This window comes from Halichoeres trimaculatus, unplaced genomic scaffold, assembly GCF_033239565.1.
Source record: "Halichoeres trimaculatus isolate MK-OKI-2021-1 unplaced genomic scaffold, fHalTri1.1 fHalTri1_scaffold_1, whole genome shotgun sequence".
Classification (NCBI taxonomy): Eukaryota; Metazoa; Chordata; class Actinopteri; order Labriformes; family Labridae; genus Halichoeres; species Halichoeres trimaculatus.
In genome coordinates this window covers 15,797,575-15,817,454 of record NW_027437179.1, presented here as the reverse complement: position 1 = coordinate 15,817,454, position 19,880 = coordinate 15,797,575, and the positions used below count along the sequence as shown (strand labels likewise).

Genomic DNA, 19,880 nt, shown 5'->3' with positions numbered 1-19,880 from the left:
AGAATCAATAATAAATATAATCCAGCTGCATCCTGTGCACGCACGCACCCACACACACAAACACAAAAACACGCACTCACGCACACACATGTACAGACACGAACAACAACAAAAAAATGTGGTCCTCAAACATCCTCTACCATTGAGCCAATGTTGACAGGTGTGTGTGTGTGTGTGTGTGTGTGTGTGTGTGTGTGTGAGTGTGTGTGTGTTTTAGAGAGAGAAAGATAGAGAGAGCATGAATCAAATGGCTGCTCATCTAATCTCTGGAAGTGACAGAGGTCCATCAGACTGTTGTTGGGGCGGTGGGGGTGGGGGATGTTTGGTTGAGCCGTATAAAAAAAAAAAAAAAAAAAAGAAATGGGCTGGTCCACCTCGTGCTTTCTTCACAGACGCCTGTATGATAATCCCAATCTGTGGCCATTAGTGGGCTGAGAGAACGAGCAAGAAGAGGGTTCAACAGAGAGTGAGTGAGCCAGAGAGAGAAAGGCAGAGAGGAACAGAGAGTGACACAGAGAGTGAGCGGACTGAGGGGGGTGTTGGGTGTTGGTGGGGGGAGTGCCTGGACAGAGACGCACGCAGAGCCAAAGAACGACACAGAGAGAGGCAGAGCTTTTAAGGGATTTGGCAGTGATTTGTAGAATCTCACTGCTGTTATACTGCGTTTTTTTTTCACCACGTTTCCTTGACTTTACCATGATACTAAAGCCTGAGGCATTTAGAGTCAGTCTTGTCATTTTTTCTTCATTCATTTGTTCAGAACTTTTTCTTTTTTAGTGCATTGTGCTCAGAGTGTTCTGGTTATTTTAGAGAGTGCACAGCGGCTGTCTGAGATGACAGAGGATTTACTTCTGGTGAGGAGCGGAGAGCCTGGCCCCTAAATATATAGTCACGTTTCACACCATGGACATAGGCCTGTTTGGAAGAGTTCATGTGATGGATAAAATGAAGAGTGGTCAATGAAGGATGGACAGGTAAGGAGAGGAAATTCCTTTACTTTGAAGTTTTCAGTTAAAAAAAAAAAAAAAGAAAATTTAAGGGTAAATTTTCCACAGTAAATTAATAGTTTTCAATTCTTAGATTTATCCAAATTTGCATTTTTTTTTGGTTTAATTGATTCAGATAAGTTCTACAAGTATTTTGATTAATTCTAACTTAACAAATTATTTCAGAAATAAAGAGATTTAACATCACATGTATGGGTTGCACTTTAAAAGCACATCTGTAGGAAGACAAACATTTTTCAGTGGGATTAATTTAAAAAAAAGCATTTTTATTGAAAAAATTAACCTGATACATTTTTTCCTTTTTCAAATTGATAATATAATAGCTGTAATCTGTGGTATCTCTTTTGAAAAGTCCTCATGAGATAAAATTAACCTGCTCCAACTTTTGGAGCATGAAATGCGGTAAAGCTTTGGTAGATGTTTTCTGTTTTGCAAAATTTATAGTGTTTTCCATCACGGACTCTCAGCTCTCCTTGATAAAAGCTTCCAATTTTCACTCTTCTGCACACTCATCGAGCATGCAGGCTAAAGTCTTCTCTTCAACAAGAGCTTCCTGCGATGTTTGCATTTAGAGCTTTTATATAAAGTCTTCTTATGAGTTTGTTTCAGGTTTTGTTGATCAAAACATTTTACATTTTGAACCAAAAGATTTGCAAAAAATCAAGATATTAAATATATTATTGATCTTGTGAAGGATTTACAATTACAGTGTTATTGTGCACACATGCAATGTGACAGAAATGTAGAGCCGGAAAGTGTTCATATTTTTCTCCTTTTGCTTTTACACCAGTATCAGGGACTCATTTGTTGTATTTTTGGCAAACAAGCTTTTTATTTATTTATTTATTTTTGGTAAACAGGATTCAAAGTATGGCATAGAAATGTGTGAATTTAAGGCATCAAACATTTCATTTTTCATCTAATTTCAAAAATGTCTTTGAGTCTGGAATACTGAATGCTATGTTTAGTATTATCATTATTGCTTCATAGAAATCAAACAAAAAATTTAAATTATACATTTTCAACAAACTGATGTAAACACTATGGACAAAATGCAACTTTGTAACTTAATGAAAAGAAAAAAAAAACATTAAATGATCAAATAAGTTTTAAATGTCATCATTAAATTATGTTTACTAAAATTGTGATGAATTGGTGACCAAACCTTGACGCCCCTTTCTGACTGCCCCCAGGTGTCAAAGGTAGAGGGAGTGGCCTGGTGCTATCTGTACCTCTGCTGGTCATCATGACATCAGAGGCTTACTCATCCCATCAGTGCTGCTGGCTCAGTTCACCTTTGGGACACCAAACATGGCTCCAGCTGATGTGGGTGCTGCTGGTGGGTGTTTGCTCGAGCTCATCTGGCCAGCAGGGAACCCAGCCCCAGTCCATCAAAATCGAGGGCGACATCACCTTGGGTGGGCTGTTCCCTGTGCACTCCAGGGGGCCTGCAGGAGTTCCCTGTGGGGAGGTCAAAAAGGAAAAGGGGATCCATCGACTGGAGGCCATGCTGTATGCTTTGGACCAGATTAACAGTGACCCTGACCTGCTGCCCAACATCACTCTGGGAGCCCGGATTCTGGACACCTGCTCCAGAGACACCTATGCTTTGGAGCAGTCGCTCACCTTCGTGCAGGCCCTCATCCAGAAGGACACATCAGATGTGCGCTGCTCCAATGGAGAGCCTCCCATCATCCCCAAACCGGAGAGGGTGGTCGGAGTCATTGGTGCTTCTGGAAGCTCGGTGTCTATCATGGTGGCCAATGTGCTCAGACTGTTTGCAGTGAGTTTCCTTTCCCTTCCTGTTTTCACCGACCAAAAATAGGAACAATTTCTCAGTAATTCCTCTGTGTGGTAGTAAGCTGGTACAGTGTAGCCGAGGGAAAGCCGCTACTCATGATTTTCTCTTATCATCAATCCCAAAAGAGGACATGAGGACACATGTTAAAGGGTGGGTTTAAAGTTGAGGGTTGGAATTTCCATATTAGCGCAAGATGAAGTTAATGGGGCCTAAAATAATGAAAAGGAAAGAAAACTGTTTAATCAGTAATATTTGAAAAATATTCTCTCCTCTCTTTAGAAATCAGCCAAGGTGTCCTGCTTGATTATCTGCTAAAAAACTATGGTAGATGTGTGCATACTGTATAACTTATTGCAGTGGCCTTCGACATTGTTCAGACCAAAGGCCCCCTTTATGATGGAGAGATGGAGTGGGGACCCTCTTTGATATATACTTAGTTATGTTTTATGTTAAAATGGGCCTAGTATTATGTATAAATGTACCTTGTTGTTGGACATACAACACTCAACTATCCAGATAATATACAGGTTAATATATCTGTACCTCCATTTCAAATATTTGTGAGATACGGTGGCCAAGCCACTGTCATTTACTAACATACTTTGTCATCTGATACCAATACTAGTGTCAACACTGATGTCAATTGCATGACAATCAAGTGTACAGGCTATTCAAATGAACATTTTTATTTCAAACACAGGCCTTTTTTTACAGAATGATAACACACAAAGTAGACATGCACCAATCGATCGGTTGGCTGATTGGTCGGTGCCAATTTCCTTAATTTTGGGGATCAGTGATCGGCCCATCCTTACATATGAAACTGATCTTATATACCTCCAGGAAGGTCTGACTGCCAGCCATTGTTGCTTTTTGCTCTGAGATCTAAAACTCAGGACACTTTATTGGTTGTTTGAGTTAAAACATAAAGATTTTATTGTTTCACAGGTATTGTTTGATGATTTTCAATAAAATTTTGAAAAATTTTCAAAAAGATTTGAACATTGAAGGCATATGCTGTCAGTTATATATAAAAAAAAAGAAAAAATTGGTTGGCAGGTCAGGCTTTTTAAAGATCAGTGATCAGTGATCGGTGCCCCCCTAGTTCAAAGACATTGACATGGATACAAATTGAATATCTGGGAACAAATATTTGAAAAAACGAAAATTTGCCTGATTAACCATGTCATGGACCCTGCAGTATCTCTATGGACCCCCTATGGGCCATGGACCCTCTGTTGTAAACCTCTGTCTCAAAGTGATGGTATAGAGGCAATTTCATATATCACTCATCCAGAAATCTGTCTAATTAGATAAGTACTCAGGGGCTTCAGGTAACTTTTGCTTCACAAAAGAGATGAAAAAGCTGTTTGATGAGTGTCCAGAGCTGACAGCTTTCAGGATAACTTCTGTCATACTACATGTTCGGTCATCGATGACTTCCTTTATTACCAGCTCTGCTGAGGTACTCATGCTGCTGACCACACACCAACACTAGTAGTCTTTATGCTTAAACTAGCTAAACTTCATCCCCTTCTCCCAAACTTAACTGGCAAACTGAGTCACAGGTAATATGCAGTTTTTGTTAACACAGAGCTGTCCTTTATTTTCAGTCCGCTAGTAGATTATGAATGAGCCTTTGGTGTCTGTGTTTAGACATGGCCACAGTAGAGTTAAGTTGTGGTTCTGTAAGGGGTTTTAGTGTCTTGTACTTTATCAAAATAACATCCTTTCATTGGCATATCACATCTAGCACATTTCAATTATTTCAAAACATACTTGAAACAATTAATTAAAGCTTCTGAGTTGATAGTTGGTTCATATCCATGGAGTCAAAGTCTGTTGTTAGGGTTAGCCCCTGCATGTTAATCCCCTTGACGTGTTCAGTGTACAGGGTTTTTTTTTTTTTTGACAGACGATTGACCTTTGATAATTGATTACACTGCTTATAGTGATAAAGGGACACTGAGTCTGTGTAAATCCCACATTATGTCGTGTTCTCATCCACTTGCTGACACAGTCTGTCAGAAATCTAGTCACAAAGTGTTTCTGTTGGTTTTAATTGGCTAAATGAATTTCCTCACATAAAATAAACGTTGCTTGCCCGTGTGCTCCTGCTGGGAGCTCTCTCTTCATAGTGATGATGTTAAGTTAAGAGCTAAGGAAGGCAGCTCTCACACAGGCAGATGTTAACTACAGAATTATAGATCCCAACCTCCACTAAGCCCCTCTCAGCAGCTCAGGACCCTGGGCTGAAAATAGAGCATCAGGGCATCAGGATGACATTGGTTCTGGGATAACAGCAACTTGTGGCGTGGACGACGTGGAGTAGATTTAACTAAATGGTACGTTTCCTCCTGCTGTCCATATGTGCAGCTCTCCGGACTGTGGATGCTTCTAGACTCATGTCAACTTTACATTGAACATCTGCTCAGAGCCAGAGCTGGAGGTGCTTCAGCATCCTCCTTACATATTCTCATTATGATGGCTGTGCTTTGCAATGGAAGGGAACTTAATCTGTGGGTCATTTTATATCATGGTGACACTTTTTGAATGAATAACTTTAATCTACACTCAGTGCGCTGAACAGAAAGCCAGCTTGAGCAATACAGTTACACACAAAGTTCATCTTAATAGAGGTGGCCTAGTAGTTAGGTGGTGCGCCATTACGAGTCCTCAAGCAGTCTGTTGGGTTTGGAGTCAACCTGTAGCCCCTTTGCCCTGCATCACTCCCCACTCTCACACTAATTCACTCCCTTTTAACATCCCTGTAAATTAAATATCTTCAGATTTTTTACAACTCCTCAGACAAAATGAGCAACTTTAAGGTATCCCTGTGCAGATTCTAATCTGTTTTGACATTTTATGAATTCAACCAATCAAAATGAATCTGTAAATTAACATTTTAGATAATGTTAGAGGATTCATTATGATAAACTCTGAATATTTAATGGTCATTAGGCCATTAGGTCAGGGCTAAACCACTATCATGTTTCCTTGGCCTGTATCCCAGAATATCCACTATCTGTCTATGTACTGACAGTAAGAGGAGTTCAGCAGTGCTGGATCGTAAGTGGATACTTGTTACCAATACGGCTCATTGATTGTACACAGTCAATTGGTGCAGATGCTTCAACGGGATTAATTTGGAGAGGATTATGTGCTGCCTCATTACAAATTTGTATCCAAACATCTGTATCACCTTGTTGTCATTAACACAAACTCTTCTGGACACATTGTCTTATGTTTGTCAGCAGATCAGTCAAACAGTGATGGAAGGAAATCATTATATATATATATACATATTCTTAAAATTTACATGTGTGTGGGTGAAACCAACACCTCTGGAAGCAGATGAAGCATGTATCACCAAGGCTAGGATAAGTACACTCAACTTTGATGGGGGTGACAAACAGGAGTAAATTGAAGCTTCACGTGGCCATTGGAATTAAATATATTGTATGGCTTACAGCTGAGAAATGCTAGCCTTTTTCCAGTCTCTTGATCTCTGTCTCTCCCTCTGTGCTTAACGTAATTTGACTAAAACCCCTATAATCCTTCCAGATAATCTGTGAAATGGTTCTCTCGTTCCTCTCTCCTTCTCCCGTCACTACCCCTTGTGTCTACCTTTTTCCCCTAGTCCCCTTCAGAAGGCCGAGCGTTAAGCCACGCTGGGGGCCTGGCATTAGCAGGGTCAGGGTCGAGACTATCGAAATAAACTGTGTCATTAAAGAACCAGCACACCAGTAAATTAATCTTCTCATCCATTTTTCCCTACAAACAAATGCTCTTACAGCTGTGGTTTCTACCATCTGTATTTCACCGTCATGTCAAATCCTCGGTACGGACCGGCTTACAGCATTGAGAAAGTTGCCTCATTTCTTTGAAATGATGGATTCCTCCAAATGGTGATGTGTATATCTATCAACCCCCCACGTTAGGACCTTCAGTGCTCTATGACTTGTTAACATTCATGTGAAAGTCCTCCATTTGACACTGTTAAGGTTTTGTGAGTGAGTAAGTGGTGAATCATCCTCTGACATGGGTCACTGCCGCTTCTAGCCAGTCTTTTACCTTTTGTATCTAATGTTAGTCTAATAGTCAGAGACACTGAGTTTTTCCACTTGGCTGGACCCATCACTACTCACCCATCCATGTGTCTCAGATCCCTCAGATCAGCTACGCCTCCACTGCCCCAGAGCTGAGTGACAACAGCCGCTACGAGTTCTTCTCTCGTGTGGTGCCTCCTGACTCCTACCAGGCTCAAGCCATGGTGGACATCGTCAAAGCCATGGGCTGGAACTACGTCTCGACCCTGGCCTCTGAGGGCAACTATGGAGAGAGTGGTGTGGACGCTTTCCTCCAGATATCCAGAGAAGCAGGTTGTGTTTCTGTCCTGTCATGTAATGTGGATCACATATTTATCCAGCCATGTTTTTTTTTACTTATTTGAAGTCTGTTAAAGGGGGAAAAAATCCTTCAATGTACGTGGGTTAGCAGGGCAAACAGAAGTCACCACCTGATGTGGTTTTAAAATCTGAAATATGGCAAGAGCTCAGATTTTATTAACATACATCCATAATCATCATCATTTTTTGTCACTCCAGCAACACAGTTGGTGCATTTCTTTTAGTCTGGACTAAAAACTTTTTACCAATGGATAGGTGAAATAACCTCTTATTCTATACAGACATACTGTGTTGGCTGAGATTATTAGAACACCTGGCATATTGAGGAAGTTTCAGTTGTTTGTTGAATTAACTGTTTAAATTCTCCCCAAAACAAATGATATATCTAGAGTAGTCACTATGTCACTGTGCTATAGATACAGTCAAATAGATCTAATGTACATTCAAAGGGAAGCCTTTGGCTTGAGTTGTAGAAGGCATGGGTTTTATTTCTTATTTTTACTTTGATTTAATCTGTATTTAACCAGGTTGGTCCCTTTGAGATAAAAAACAAACAAATTTTTCTGGGGAGACTTGGCCAAGACAGGCAGCAGCAAAAACACAAAGTTACAGACAGATATACAAAGAGAGACAATGTACAATTTACAAAACACAATGCATCTTTTAGTCATATCTTGGGATTTATCATTCAAACAGCCAATCTAAACCATTGATATCCTATACAATCTGCTTCCATGCCAAATCTAATTATAATTTAAAAACATTTAAGGACACCAGCTCACTGAGCTGTAAGTCATTCTGTAACAGGCTCCAGGCTGAGGGCAAAAATCTCTTTTCCCAATTAACGTCAAGGATACATGGTAGGCAGCCTGTGCAGAGGCGCGCATGTCCAAAAGATCACCATTTTTTAAAACAGATAAAGAAGCCGCTTTTCTACATTAAAAGAAAAACACAACTTGTATCTAAAATAAAATCCCAGTTTCAGCCTCAGCTTTTTCATAACACAGTACATGTGATTAAAATGTAAAAAGTCATCAATCAATATACCCGGGTATTTGCTTTCCATCAATCAGGAACAATTTGTGATCTGGTCTTTGATCTGGTTAAAATCATAAGCTTCGTCTCATCTGAATTTAAAACAAGTTTCAGTTTATGCAATGTATTTTGAAGGATCACAAAGGCTCAAGGGGTAACATCAGTGTTGAAGTTCTCAGGAAATATACTGACACTATAGAGACTTCCTGTTGTAATTGTATTGTAAATGGCATGTAACTGAGCACAGAAAACTAATTTTATGGTCTTTTGACTTTTCCTCAAACAAAGACATTCAAATTTCATTTTTTTGTTATGTTTTGGCGCTATACAAATAAAGACTGATTGATTGATTTTGACCGATATACGGGTTATATTACAATCAGAGTTTAGCACTATTTATCAGCCACATGGAATTAATTAATAAACAATACAAAAACTCTTTGGCTGTACATTATAAGTTGTTTATATTTCTCAAAGAAATTATATTATTCTTACCGGCCCCTTAGTTTCAGACTGTCTGTGCTCTTTGTGTGTAAAATAGGACTTAGAACAGCTTACAGACTGTTAACATACTTGGAGTTACATGACTCTGTACTCTCAGTGGTGTGACCTAACATTAAACATAACTGACAAGCTCACTACCGTGTGCTAAGCAACTTTTACTCATCTCATGGTAATCACCATGGAGGGTATTTTTATTCATTTATTTTTTTTAATATTACAATTACTGATAAAGCTGATGCTAATTGTCATGTGAGGCTTGAAGAGTGACATGCTAATTAGGTAACTTAAAGCGTATTTATTCGCTTTTAGATATAAAATTAAATCTATATTTGTGATTATATGTCTGTGCTATTTGAGGAGGAAATGGAGCGTACACTTGTACGGCAGAAAACATTTCTTGTGTCTTTAATACAGGGGGTCTGTGTATTGCACAGTCCATAAAGATTCCCCGAGAGCCCAGACCAGGAGAATTTGACAAGATCATCAAGAGACTGATGGAGACCTCCAACGCTCGTGGGGTCATCATCTTCGCCAACGAGGATGACATCAAGTAAGTCAAACCAGCTGGGTGTCAAAATGAGCACTGTAACACTTTTACATGAAGTTATTAAGTTCCTTCTTTAATAACTCTCTAAGTGTATAATGAAACACAATCTGTCCTTCCTCAGACGGGTGTTAGGGGCTGCCAAAAAGGCCAATCTGACAGGCCACTTCCTGTTTGTTGGCTCAGATAGCTGGGGGGCTAAGAGCTCCCCCATTCAAGACCAGGAAGAGGTGGCTGAAGGGGCTGTGACCATCCTGCCCAAAAGAGCCTCAATTGATGGTAGGGTGAATTTATCCACTCAAATATTACATCCAACTCTAATCAATAAGGATTAATTATGATGACCTGAACACATTGATGGATGAATCGATGATTAATACAACAAAATGAGCAGAATAATTAGGACGACAGATGCTAACTTTGTCTTCCAAGTCACTGTAAATGAGGAGTTGTTACCATATTTATTTGTAAGAAAAATGTAATTTTCCAGTTTCACTAACTGATAAAGTTTGTTAAACTGTTTAGGGTTCGACCAGTACTTCACTTCAAGATCCTTAGAGAACAACAGGAGGAACATGTGGTTTGCAGAATTCTGGGAGGATGACTTCAAGTGCAAATTAACTCGCCCTGGTATCAAGTATGACCTTGGCAAAAGAAAATGTACAGGTGAGCACGCTGAAGACGACTTTTACACGCTACCTCTCTTCTTTTTCTTTCTTCATGCTGAATTTGACATGTCATTCTACAGGGGAGGAAAGAATCAGTCGAGACTCTCAGTATGAGCAGGAGGGCAAGGTGCAGTTTGTCATAGATGCTGTGTACGCCATGGCGCACGCCTTACACAGCATGCACCTGGACTTATGTCCTGGATCCATGGGAGTCTGTGAGAAGATGGACCCTGTGGAGGGAAGGATGCTCCTTCAGTACATTCGTTCTGTCAACTTTAACGGTGAGCTTTTAATGTCGCATCATTCATTGTTTTTCATCTGTAAAGGGAAGTTTTCAAATTCAAATCCCACACTTTAATTAATTCTGATTTCATCAAATTTTATTTCCGCTCAATAATTAAAATAAATGCCATTTGAAGATGTGAGCTTATGAAACTGTTCTTGCCAAGGAAGGTTTAAAAAGAAGAAAGTTATTGACTGTCAACAGTAGCTAGGAAGGTCAAGCTTAAATCCAAGGCCTTGAAATGTCTTTGCTAATGTACCTAGTAACAGAAGACAGCATCTCTCTTCAAGGCCACGTCCTTTCCCCAGGGCTGCCTTCTTGCTCTTTCCTATTCACAATGCTGCCTCCTGCCTTTCATCCTCGTCTTTCATAAAAAAGTCAAGGTTTAGAAATAGGAAAAAAAAGTTCTATGAAAGCATCCTATTTACTGCTCTCTGCTTGCTGGGTGACCTTGGCTTGTGTGGAAGATTTTCTGTCTTAGCGCCTGCAGGGACCTGAGACCAACTCACAATCATGTTAGGGCAACAGAGCAGAGTGCACTGGAAGACTGTATGCATGGAGAAGAGCCTTCACTAAAAAGCATCCTGCACTCAGCTTTCACATGATTGCACAAGACTGAAGATAAGCAAACACAAGCTGTATTCAACCGTGTGTGGGTGTTTTCTCTGCCACCAAGGATAGGGATGCATGTTTGAATTCCTTACATCTTCTGACTCGATACTTATGGGCAGTACCTGGTTTGTGAAATCTGTGTCTCTGTCAAACAGGCAGCGCAGGAACTGGAGTGATGTTCAATGAAAATGGCGATGCTCCTGGACGATACGACATCTTCCAGTATCAAATGTCCAACGTCAGCAACCCTGGTTATAAGGAAATCGGCCAGTGGACAAACCACCTCCGACTCAATGTAAATATTCTTTTTTTGGTGCATTTCAGGTACAACTTCTACAAATCTTTTGACATTTCAAGAAGATACAAAAAAACATGGATAGCTTTGCTGAGTCAATGAATAAATAAAGATTTTTAAGTTTATAAACAGATTCAAATGGATAGTACATATCAAGCCACTCTGACTTGTGGTTGGCTCCAGTTAAATGGTAAAAAAAAGGATATTAATCTCAGCTAATACAAAGCATCAAAGTCAGTGAGTTAGAGAAATGTTTGAATAGCCCTAATAAATTCTTTAATGAGTTATTCTCAAGGGCAGGAATTTAAATGTTTTGACAACTTTTGAGAATATTCAATACGAAGCAGATTTTGCTGCAAAACCTAAAATCTAAGCAAGTGTTTGACATTTTTTAGTAAAAAAAAAGTCTTCATATGAAACACAACCAACTGACAAGTCCAGAAAATGTCTCATTCAAGATACTAAAAAAATAAAAATAAATGACACCTTTATTGCTTATAAAAATGTAAATAAAAATCTGCTTGTTAAGTTTCTTGGATCAAGTCATTTTCCAAGGAGTCTAATTTTTTACCCCATTTTTTCCCAAGCAATTCAGGCCTCAGTTCTGTCCTTCAGTATCTTCAAATAAGACATTTTTCTGGACTCATCAGTTGAACAAGGCTCATATTAAAGGTCCCATATTATGCTCCTTTTCTGCAGTTTAATATGGATCATTGATGTCTTCATGAAATGGTAGTAACATGTTTTGGTCCAAAAAGCCAAAAAATCAAGCACAGCAGCATTGTTTCCAGGCTCTCATAGCCCCTCTGTTCAGAACGCTCTGATTTAGTGGGCGCGACCTTCATATGTAAATGAGCCACTGCTGATACCGCCCCGCTCTTCAGCGTCACTGAGAGCGGTGCCACAAGCTCCAAGTGCACAGTGTTTAGAAAACAGCAAAGCTCGTTTACCGTAACATTACAGGCTAAAACAACAGGCTAACTGCAGCTAAAGTTAGCATCCTGAGGCCAACACAGAGTCAAGGGGGACACTGAGGAAAAGCTCTTACATCTGCTCCACAGCACAGCATTTAAAATACTCACATTTCCAGGGTCCAAGGTTTGTTGGTGGATCGTTGGTGATGCGCCTGGATTCAGGACCAGTCTATTCACTAGCCCTCTGTTGTACTGTCCAAAGTTGGAAAAGCAGTCAGCTGTGAAGTGACTAGCACAGTTTTACCGAGTGTAGCTGGTACATTTCCTTGATAAATGAACTCTAACCACTTAGTCTTGTCTTCTTCAGAGATGCTAAGCTTCTGCATGGAACTATGTGGCTGTTTACAGCCAAAAATAGAGCAGTGATGGCTCTTCAACTTTGGCATTCTACTCCCTGCTGTTAGAAAGATTTCTCTCCAGCAGCAGGGGGGGTATCTGCTCCGGTGGACCAATCAGGTCAGACTTGCTCCTGATTGGTCAAAAAAAAGGGAATCGCTGACGTTGGCAAATCCTCCAAATCCAAACAGCTCGTTTTAGGTCAGGATTTTACATTCACAAGCACGACTAAGTACAGAGTTTGTCATTAAATATCACATTTTGTGGGCTGGGAGGAAAGCCAAAGACCCACAAATTTAACTAAAAGACTTACTAAAGTGATTTTTGCATAAAATGGGACCTTTAAGTCCAATTAGACAATTGTTTACCTAAGCTAAGACATGAACACTTGCTTACATTTGAGTTTTGACTGTTTGTCATGCTGAAAGGGTCCATTGGCTTGCAAAAGTGATTATAAATTCTCTTCTGGATTCTGGATTACATTTTCATGCCTGTTGTTGAAAAAGAAGCAGGAAAGAGATGTGCTTATACTAGCTAACCAAAGTACCACACATCAATTCTGTAGTTTGAGACTAGTTAGCTAAATCTTCAGCTGGTTAATTAGGCCTTTTGATTCTGATGGCTGGCACGGTCGATTATAAAGATGCACACAATTAGAGACTAATTAGTGGTTAAAAAACAGGCTTAATTTAATAGGTGTCTGCCTGAATTAAGGCCAGCAGTGTCAGTCTTACAACGTACAACAGTCTTATCCTTCTGGTGCAATTAGACGATGTTCTGTTTTTACCTGTAGCCTGAGGACATGCAGTGGTCAGGTGGTGACCGTAAGATCCCAGAGTCAGTCTGCAGTTTCCCCTGTGAGCCTGGAGAGAGGAAGAAGATGGTCAAAGGTGTTCCTTGCTGCTGGCACTGTGAACTCTGCGATGGCTACCAGTACCTCCTGGATGAGTTCTCCTGTGACATGTGCCCCTTTGACATGAGGCCCCTGAAGAACCGCACAGGCTGCCGGCCCACGCCCATCATTAAGCTGGAGTGGAGCTCTCCCTGGGCCATCATCCCTGTCTTTCTGGCAATCCTGGGCATTCTGGCCACCACTGGAGTCATTGTCACCTTCATCCGCTTTAACGACACGCCAATCGTTCGAGCATCTGGCAGAGAGCTGAGCTATGTGCTGCTGACCGGCATCTTCCTCATCTACCTCATTACCTTTCTCATGATAGCCGAGCCCAGTACAGCAGTGTGTGCCTTCAGGAGGCTGCTGCTGGGCCTCGGCATGTGCATCAGCTACTCTGCCATGCTTACCAAGACCAACCGCATCTACCGCATCTTTGAGCAGGGCAAGAAGTCGGTCACACCTCCCAAATTCATCAGCCCAACCTCTCAGCTGATTATCACCTTTATACTCATCTCAGTGCAGGTATGAACGCTCACAGATACCACTTTCACACACATCATCCCAAATCCTTTGAAGCACTGACCCTTGTTGTCTCTGCAGGTACTTGCTGTTTTCATCTGGTTTGGCGTTGTGCCACCTCACACCATCATTGACTACGAGGAGCAGAAGCCCCCAAACCCAGAGTTTGCCCGTGGGGTCCTTAAGTGTGATATGTCTGATCTGTCCCTCATCCTGTGTCTGAGCTACAGTATTGTCCTGATGATCACTTGCACTGTGTACGCCATCAAGAGCAGAGGAGTTCCTGAAACCTTCAATGAGGCCAAACCCATAGGCTTCACCATGTACACCACCTGCATCATCTGGCTGGCTTTCGTACCAATCTTCTTCGGCACAGCACAGTCGACTGAGAAGGTGGAGAATTTTACAGTTTATGATCCTTCAAGCCACATCTGGGATTATTTGTACATCTACATTTCTTTAATAGTCTAACTCTGAGCTATTCAATTATTTTTACTCCACTTTTTTTCTGGGGTGGATACAGTTGTTACCTAGAACACCAAAAATAAACAAAGACACAAAAAAAACAAAAACAAAAACAAAACAACACAAAAAACTCACATTAGGAATTAAACCCCTACTGTCTGAATTAATTCGCAATCAAATAAAAAAAGTTTTGTGTGATTTTGCATTTTCACAGGTGCTAAATTGAGTGCTGACTGTAAAGTTTTTTAAACTTTGACCTATTAGCCACATTTAGGGACACTACCCACATCATCTTTTGGTGAAATCACAACATTACACCCTTTTTAGTGAAATAAAAAACATGTTTAAGTTCAATAACACTAATAACAAACAACTAATAGGGAACTCATAACACAAATAATCAAACTTTCTGTACAAAGACCAAGTTTAGTTCTTAGACTTATTGGGTCTTACTTATTCCAAATAGCAAGGTGAATTAAAAATCGCACACCAGACAAATAAAAAAAACTCTCTATAATATAAAAAACTATATATATATAAAAAAAACTGTATATATATATATATATATATATATATATATATATATATATATATATATATATATATATATATATATATATATATATATATGATGTGAAAACTGCCATCAAGGGGTTAAATTCATATACTTGAAAGTACTGCAAGCTTGCTATTAAAACCCTCCCTCTTATTAATGGCATCAGTTTTATTACTTTTCTGAGGCTGCTTTCTGCTCTGTGGAGGCTTAATCATTCATGATTTTTTTTAATTGAAATTTGCAGAAAACACATTTAAGGAAGAACACTCATATGGTACGGATGCAGGGATATGAACCACGATAATAATAAAAGATTGGAAAAAGAAAAAAGCGGTAATAGTGAGAAAAAAAAAACAGGTAAAACATGCAATTCAAAAATTATGTGGAAAAACACTGGGGGTACTTTAAGTATTTAGCAAAATCAGTTGAAATCAAAAAGATTTTAAAAGAAAACCCATAACTGTCTGAATGATAAAAGTTTGGTCAGCTTATAGTTAACTTAAAGCAGATCTTCAAAACTCTGTGTGAGTTATGAGAAGCAGCGAGTTTATTCATAACTTGGCAGGGTGCAGCAGCGACTCGTGTTATCATCATAAGCATTGCAGTTACTTTACACGTCTGTTGGAACTGCCTGTTCATGTTTTATAGTATGAATACAGAAATCAGACAAGATTGTGGTGCTGGCAGATTAACCCCTTGATGCCTGTTGTCACAAATTTGTGACATACCCTGTCAGGTCTTGATGCAGCTGAATGACTTTTGTATCTCATTACTATCTATTGATTCATATTCTACACATACCAAGGATCGTATCAGGTCCACTATACTATCTATATATGTAATATAACTTAGTTATAATTATTGTGTGTACAAGACTCAAATTTACAATCCCTACTCAATTTAGCATCTGTAAGAATGCAAAAACACATGAAAACAATCTATTTTTATAATTGATTAATTCAGGCAGTAAAGGGTTAACAGATATTTCAGAAGTGTACTCTACCGCTTTAAACCTAAACATCTAAATAACAAAACAGATTAAAATAATCTATTCACTATCAGACAGTCTTGAACAAAAACCAAGGCTTTTGCAGACAGGAGGTATTACCCAAACACAATTTTCTATTTATCCTTGATGTCTGTGATGTTTTCAAAGTCGTTTTATCAGATCAGTGACTCATAGTTTGAATTAGACGTTCACCCAAGAAAAAGCAGAGGAATAAATATTTACTTTTGTTGGGATCCTCTTATTTATTTGACAACAAACAAACAAACAAAGGGAAGGCAGGGTTTATTCTCAGGCTTATTCATCCAGCCCTTGTAATTTCATCAGTGGAGTCTTTTGCTAAATTTGCTTTTGTAACAAATTCAATTCAACCTAAGAGGATCAAGTGTCGTGGTTTATACAGCTCCTTGATGTAGATCATTTATATTAAAGGGAGGGTTTTCCACATCTCTTGAACAAGAATTATGCAATACACAATAACATACAGTAACTGTAAGAGAGTAAATGAATCCCTCAGATGTTCTGAGGGAAACCCGAGTTTGTTGCCTGTCACATTGCATTTGCCTCCTTCTGTACTCACAGGACATCCTGCCTCCACTGTACTGACTACAGGGTTTAATTTGGCTTGTGGGCTATTTCTGCTGTCACTAAGTCAGCGACTGTTTAGAAAAAGAAAGGAAAAAAAAGGATATGCCTCAACTAATGGAAAGCTGTTTTATGAGTCAGTCAGGCTGAAACAATTAAAGCCTGAGGTGCTCTCAAAGTCTTTTCACCTCCCCCGAATAGAAATGAAATGAATTAAGAACAGGAGGGGGAGAAAGGAGGTCAGATGAGCTGAGAGATAGTAGGAACCCCTCGTAGACCAATTCAGCCGTCCCATTCAATTAATCATCACTTAGAAAAGAGCTAAATATAGACACAAACTTTGGCACAGCTGATGGGCTGTTTCCCCTCCATCATGTGTCAGAGCACAGAAATGATTTACCTGCTTAAAGTCTGTTTTCACATATGGAGAAACCATTCACTGTTAGTGAATCAGAGTCCCTGCTCGCCTTGGGCCAGATGCATGAATACAATCCACTCTGTGCACATAAATCATCGCAGCTCCTTTATGAAATTGAGAGGTCATTAAGGAGGACAGGATGAAAAGCATGGGACTATATAGGCATCAGCATGTGAGATACCAGGATGTGCGAATGCTGTGAGGGATAGTGTACAATCTATGACTTATTTATGGCACAAATATATCTTATTTATGGCACATATGGCTTGGTTTATTTATGACCTGTACCGTTTGCTGGAATAATGAGTTCATAATTTATTGGAGGCAGATCTCAGGAGCAGTCACTTCTCATTATTACTGTTGGATTTGCAATATGAGGAAGAACAGTAAGGGGTATACATGGTCAAAGCCCATAAATAGAGCCTCTTTTCCTGACTACATTTACTGGGTCATAAATCATTCAGCAGGGTAAAACACTGCCTCCCGTGCTTGGAGATGAAAGTTGTAAAGGCTTCATTTTGACATCCTTGGATAACGTATGGTATATCATCCTGACGTATCATTTTACCATTGATTAACTGCATACTCGTAGGAATTCAAAGAATTATGCCATAATCAAACTATAATTGACCCAATAATGTGTGGATAAGTGTACACAGGGACCTCTCTGACCTAATGTTTCTCTGTTACAGATGTTCATTCAGACCACCACCCTGACAGTGTCCATGAGCCTGAGTGCCACGGTGTCTCTGGGCATGCTCTATATCCCCAAAGTCTACGTCATCATCTTCCATCCTGAGCAGAACGTCCAGAAGAGAAAGCGCAGTTTCAAAGCGGTGGTCCAAGCGGCCACTGTGTCCACTCATCTGTCTCAGAAGTCCAACGACAAACAAAATGGAGAGTCCAAGATTGAACCGGACAGATCGCAGTGAAACTAACTGAGCCAAGTCCATGGTTTATCACTCCACACTCATCTGACACTGAGATGATTGGTGATCAGTGAAAAAGAAAACGCTCTTAACCTTAGTTTTGACTGTTCTTCTGACGGTTTGCAACAATCACTTGAAACACCAATGATGGGTTTTTGGATTTTTTTTTATCATTCTTACAAAGGTCACTGAAATCCACTGAACCTCTGAGGATTAACAAATGAAAACAAAAACTTTGGGTGCACTTGAACAGGAACTAGAAAGACGTACGACCATCCTGAATGGACAGCAACATGTTTTGTGTAACATCCATGTATACACAATGATGTGACAATAGGGTATGGTCTGTTTTTACTTCCTCTGGAAAATCACAGGACATAAAGCTAGACTGCACGACAGCCCTCCAAGAGTGAAGCCAAAATATTTAAAGCTTCCACGGCAGCTGGCTCGAGACCGTCCTTTATAACAGATGGGCTAAACCAGCACATCAAAATACACATTAGTTGTTTTTTTCTTACAAGTGCGCTCTCTTGTTATGCTTGTTCATGTGCAAGTGATCATTTTTGTAAAGTTTAAGTTATTTGACAAGAAAGTGACATCCCATTTGACAGTTCTGCTGAAACATGTGGCGCCTGGAACATTCCCTATCGAAATAGCAGAGAAGAAGACGAGAGTGACAGAAAATGTTGAGAAAAATTGAGTGTTGGCTTCAAACCAGCAAACATGAATCTGCTCTGCTTTGAACTATATTGATCCAAGGGTCAGTTCAACACAGAACAGCTGTATTACCCTCTGTCGCAGGTTAAATGAGTGCTTTGGTTGGCAAAAGAATGAAGACATCACTTCCATGAATCCACCAGCCAGATTGCTCCTGTGCATGCTTTGGCTACAAGATATGTATCACATTACAGCCAGATATTTTGGCTTCATCTTTTTACAATCAGCGAGACAGATGGAGGCACATTGTCCATATTTATATACCATTAATGTGAGAAAGGCTGTTTAGTAAAAGAAAACAAACTATATATATATATATAGGATGACCTTTGCCCTACAGGAAGGTGTGTGTGTGTGCGTGTGTGTGCGTGTGGAACCCCAAGGGGCCTGAGGAGCTCTTTGTTTACCGACTCCAGTTGCACTGCATGGATTGTGATTAATGTGCATATGAATGTTCTGATATATTGTTTTTTATGGGATGTCGTGACTTTTCTTCTAACTGCACTGAAACTAGGTTATAAATGCACCAACACCTCCTGTTACTATTTATTACGAAAACCACCAGGAGACTTGAATTAAATCAGCGTACATGAAGCACTCAGATTGAAATCTTTTAGATCCTAATCATGAAGGCAACAAAGCATTTCATTGAAATTATCGTTGTGTACAGTTGTGATTATACCAGCTGGATTTCATTGTGGAAACTGTAAATTTATGGGTGCAGACAGGAAACAAGTGATTGTGAACAGGATACATATGTTAAGCTTGGTACTTTTACTTCTCCATCAGTGAAAACAATGTTTGGAATTTCCTTATATTGTTTCCTTTTTAATTACAACGATATCTTCTCAAAGGTCAGCCTTTAAAACAACATGCTAAATCACAGACACGTTACAGTATGCCACTAAGATTAGTGCTGTTGTTTGTATTTAATTCAGTTCTACAGCTATTAGATAACCTCTAAAGTGAATTATTTCTACAACGGTGTTTTCAGTGTTCTTTTTTTACTTGATCACATTGTACAACTCAGGTTTTATAGAAGATGTCTCAGATGACACTTTCATTGATTTCATTCTGTGCTGGCACTTTGAGTACATTTGGATCTACAACATGCAGTGCATTTATCCTTGCAGTAAAGCTCCACTGTTTCACATACGCCTGTGTAAGAGAAAACTTTGTTTGTACTGCCCCCTGCAGGCTGGCACACCTCAGTGGTTGTGAACAAAAGCACAGGCAGGAGGAATTTTCTTGTCAACTCCACACAAACCTTAATTTAAAAAGTTCTTGTTTATTTGTGTTGATTTACATCTGACAGGGTCATT

At 39.6% G+C, this 19,880-nt stretch overlaps 1 protein-coding gene across 1 annotated transcript; it reads left to right on the top strand.

The window, feature by feature from the left end:
- Positions 1-708: 708 nt before the first annotated feature.
- grm6b (glutamate receptor, metabotropic 6b) lies at positions 709-19,813 on the top strand. The gene is made up of 11 exons (XM_074666168.1): positions 709-974; positions 2,201-2,790; positions 6,974-7,190; positions 9,171-9,306; positions 9,425-9,579; positions 9,826-9,966; positions 10,049-10,249; positions 11,019-11,158; positions 13,262-13,885; positions 13,964-14,275; positions 17,605-19,813. The coding sequence occupies exons 2-11, from the start codon at positions 2,254-2,256 to the stop codon at positions 17,842-17,844; spliced, it is 2,703 nt and encodes a 900-aa protein (XP_074522269.1). The 5' UTR covers positions 709-974; positions 2,201-2,253; the 3' UTR covers positions 17,845-19,813.
- The last annotated feature ends 67 nt before the right edge of the window (positions 19,814-19,880 follow it).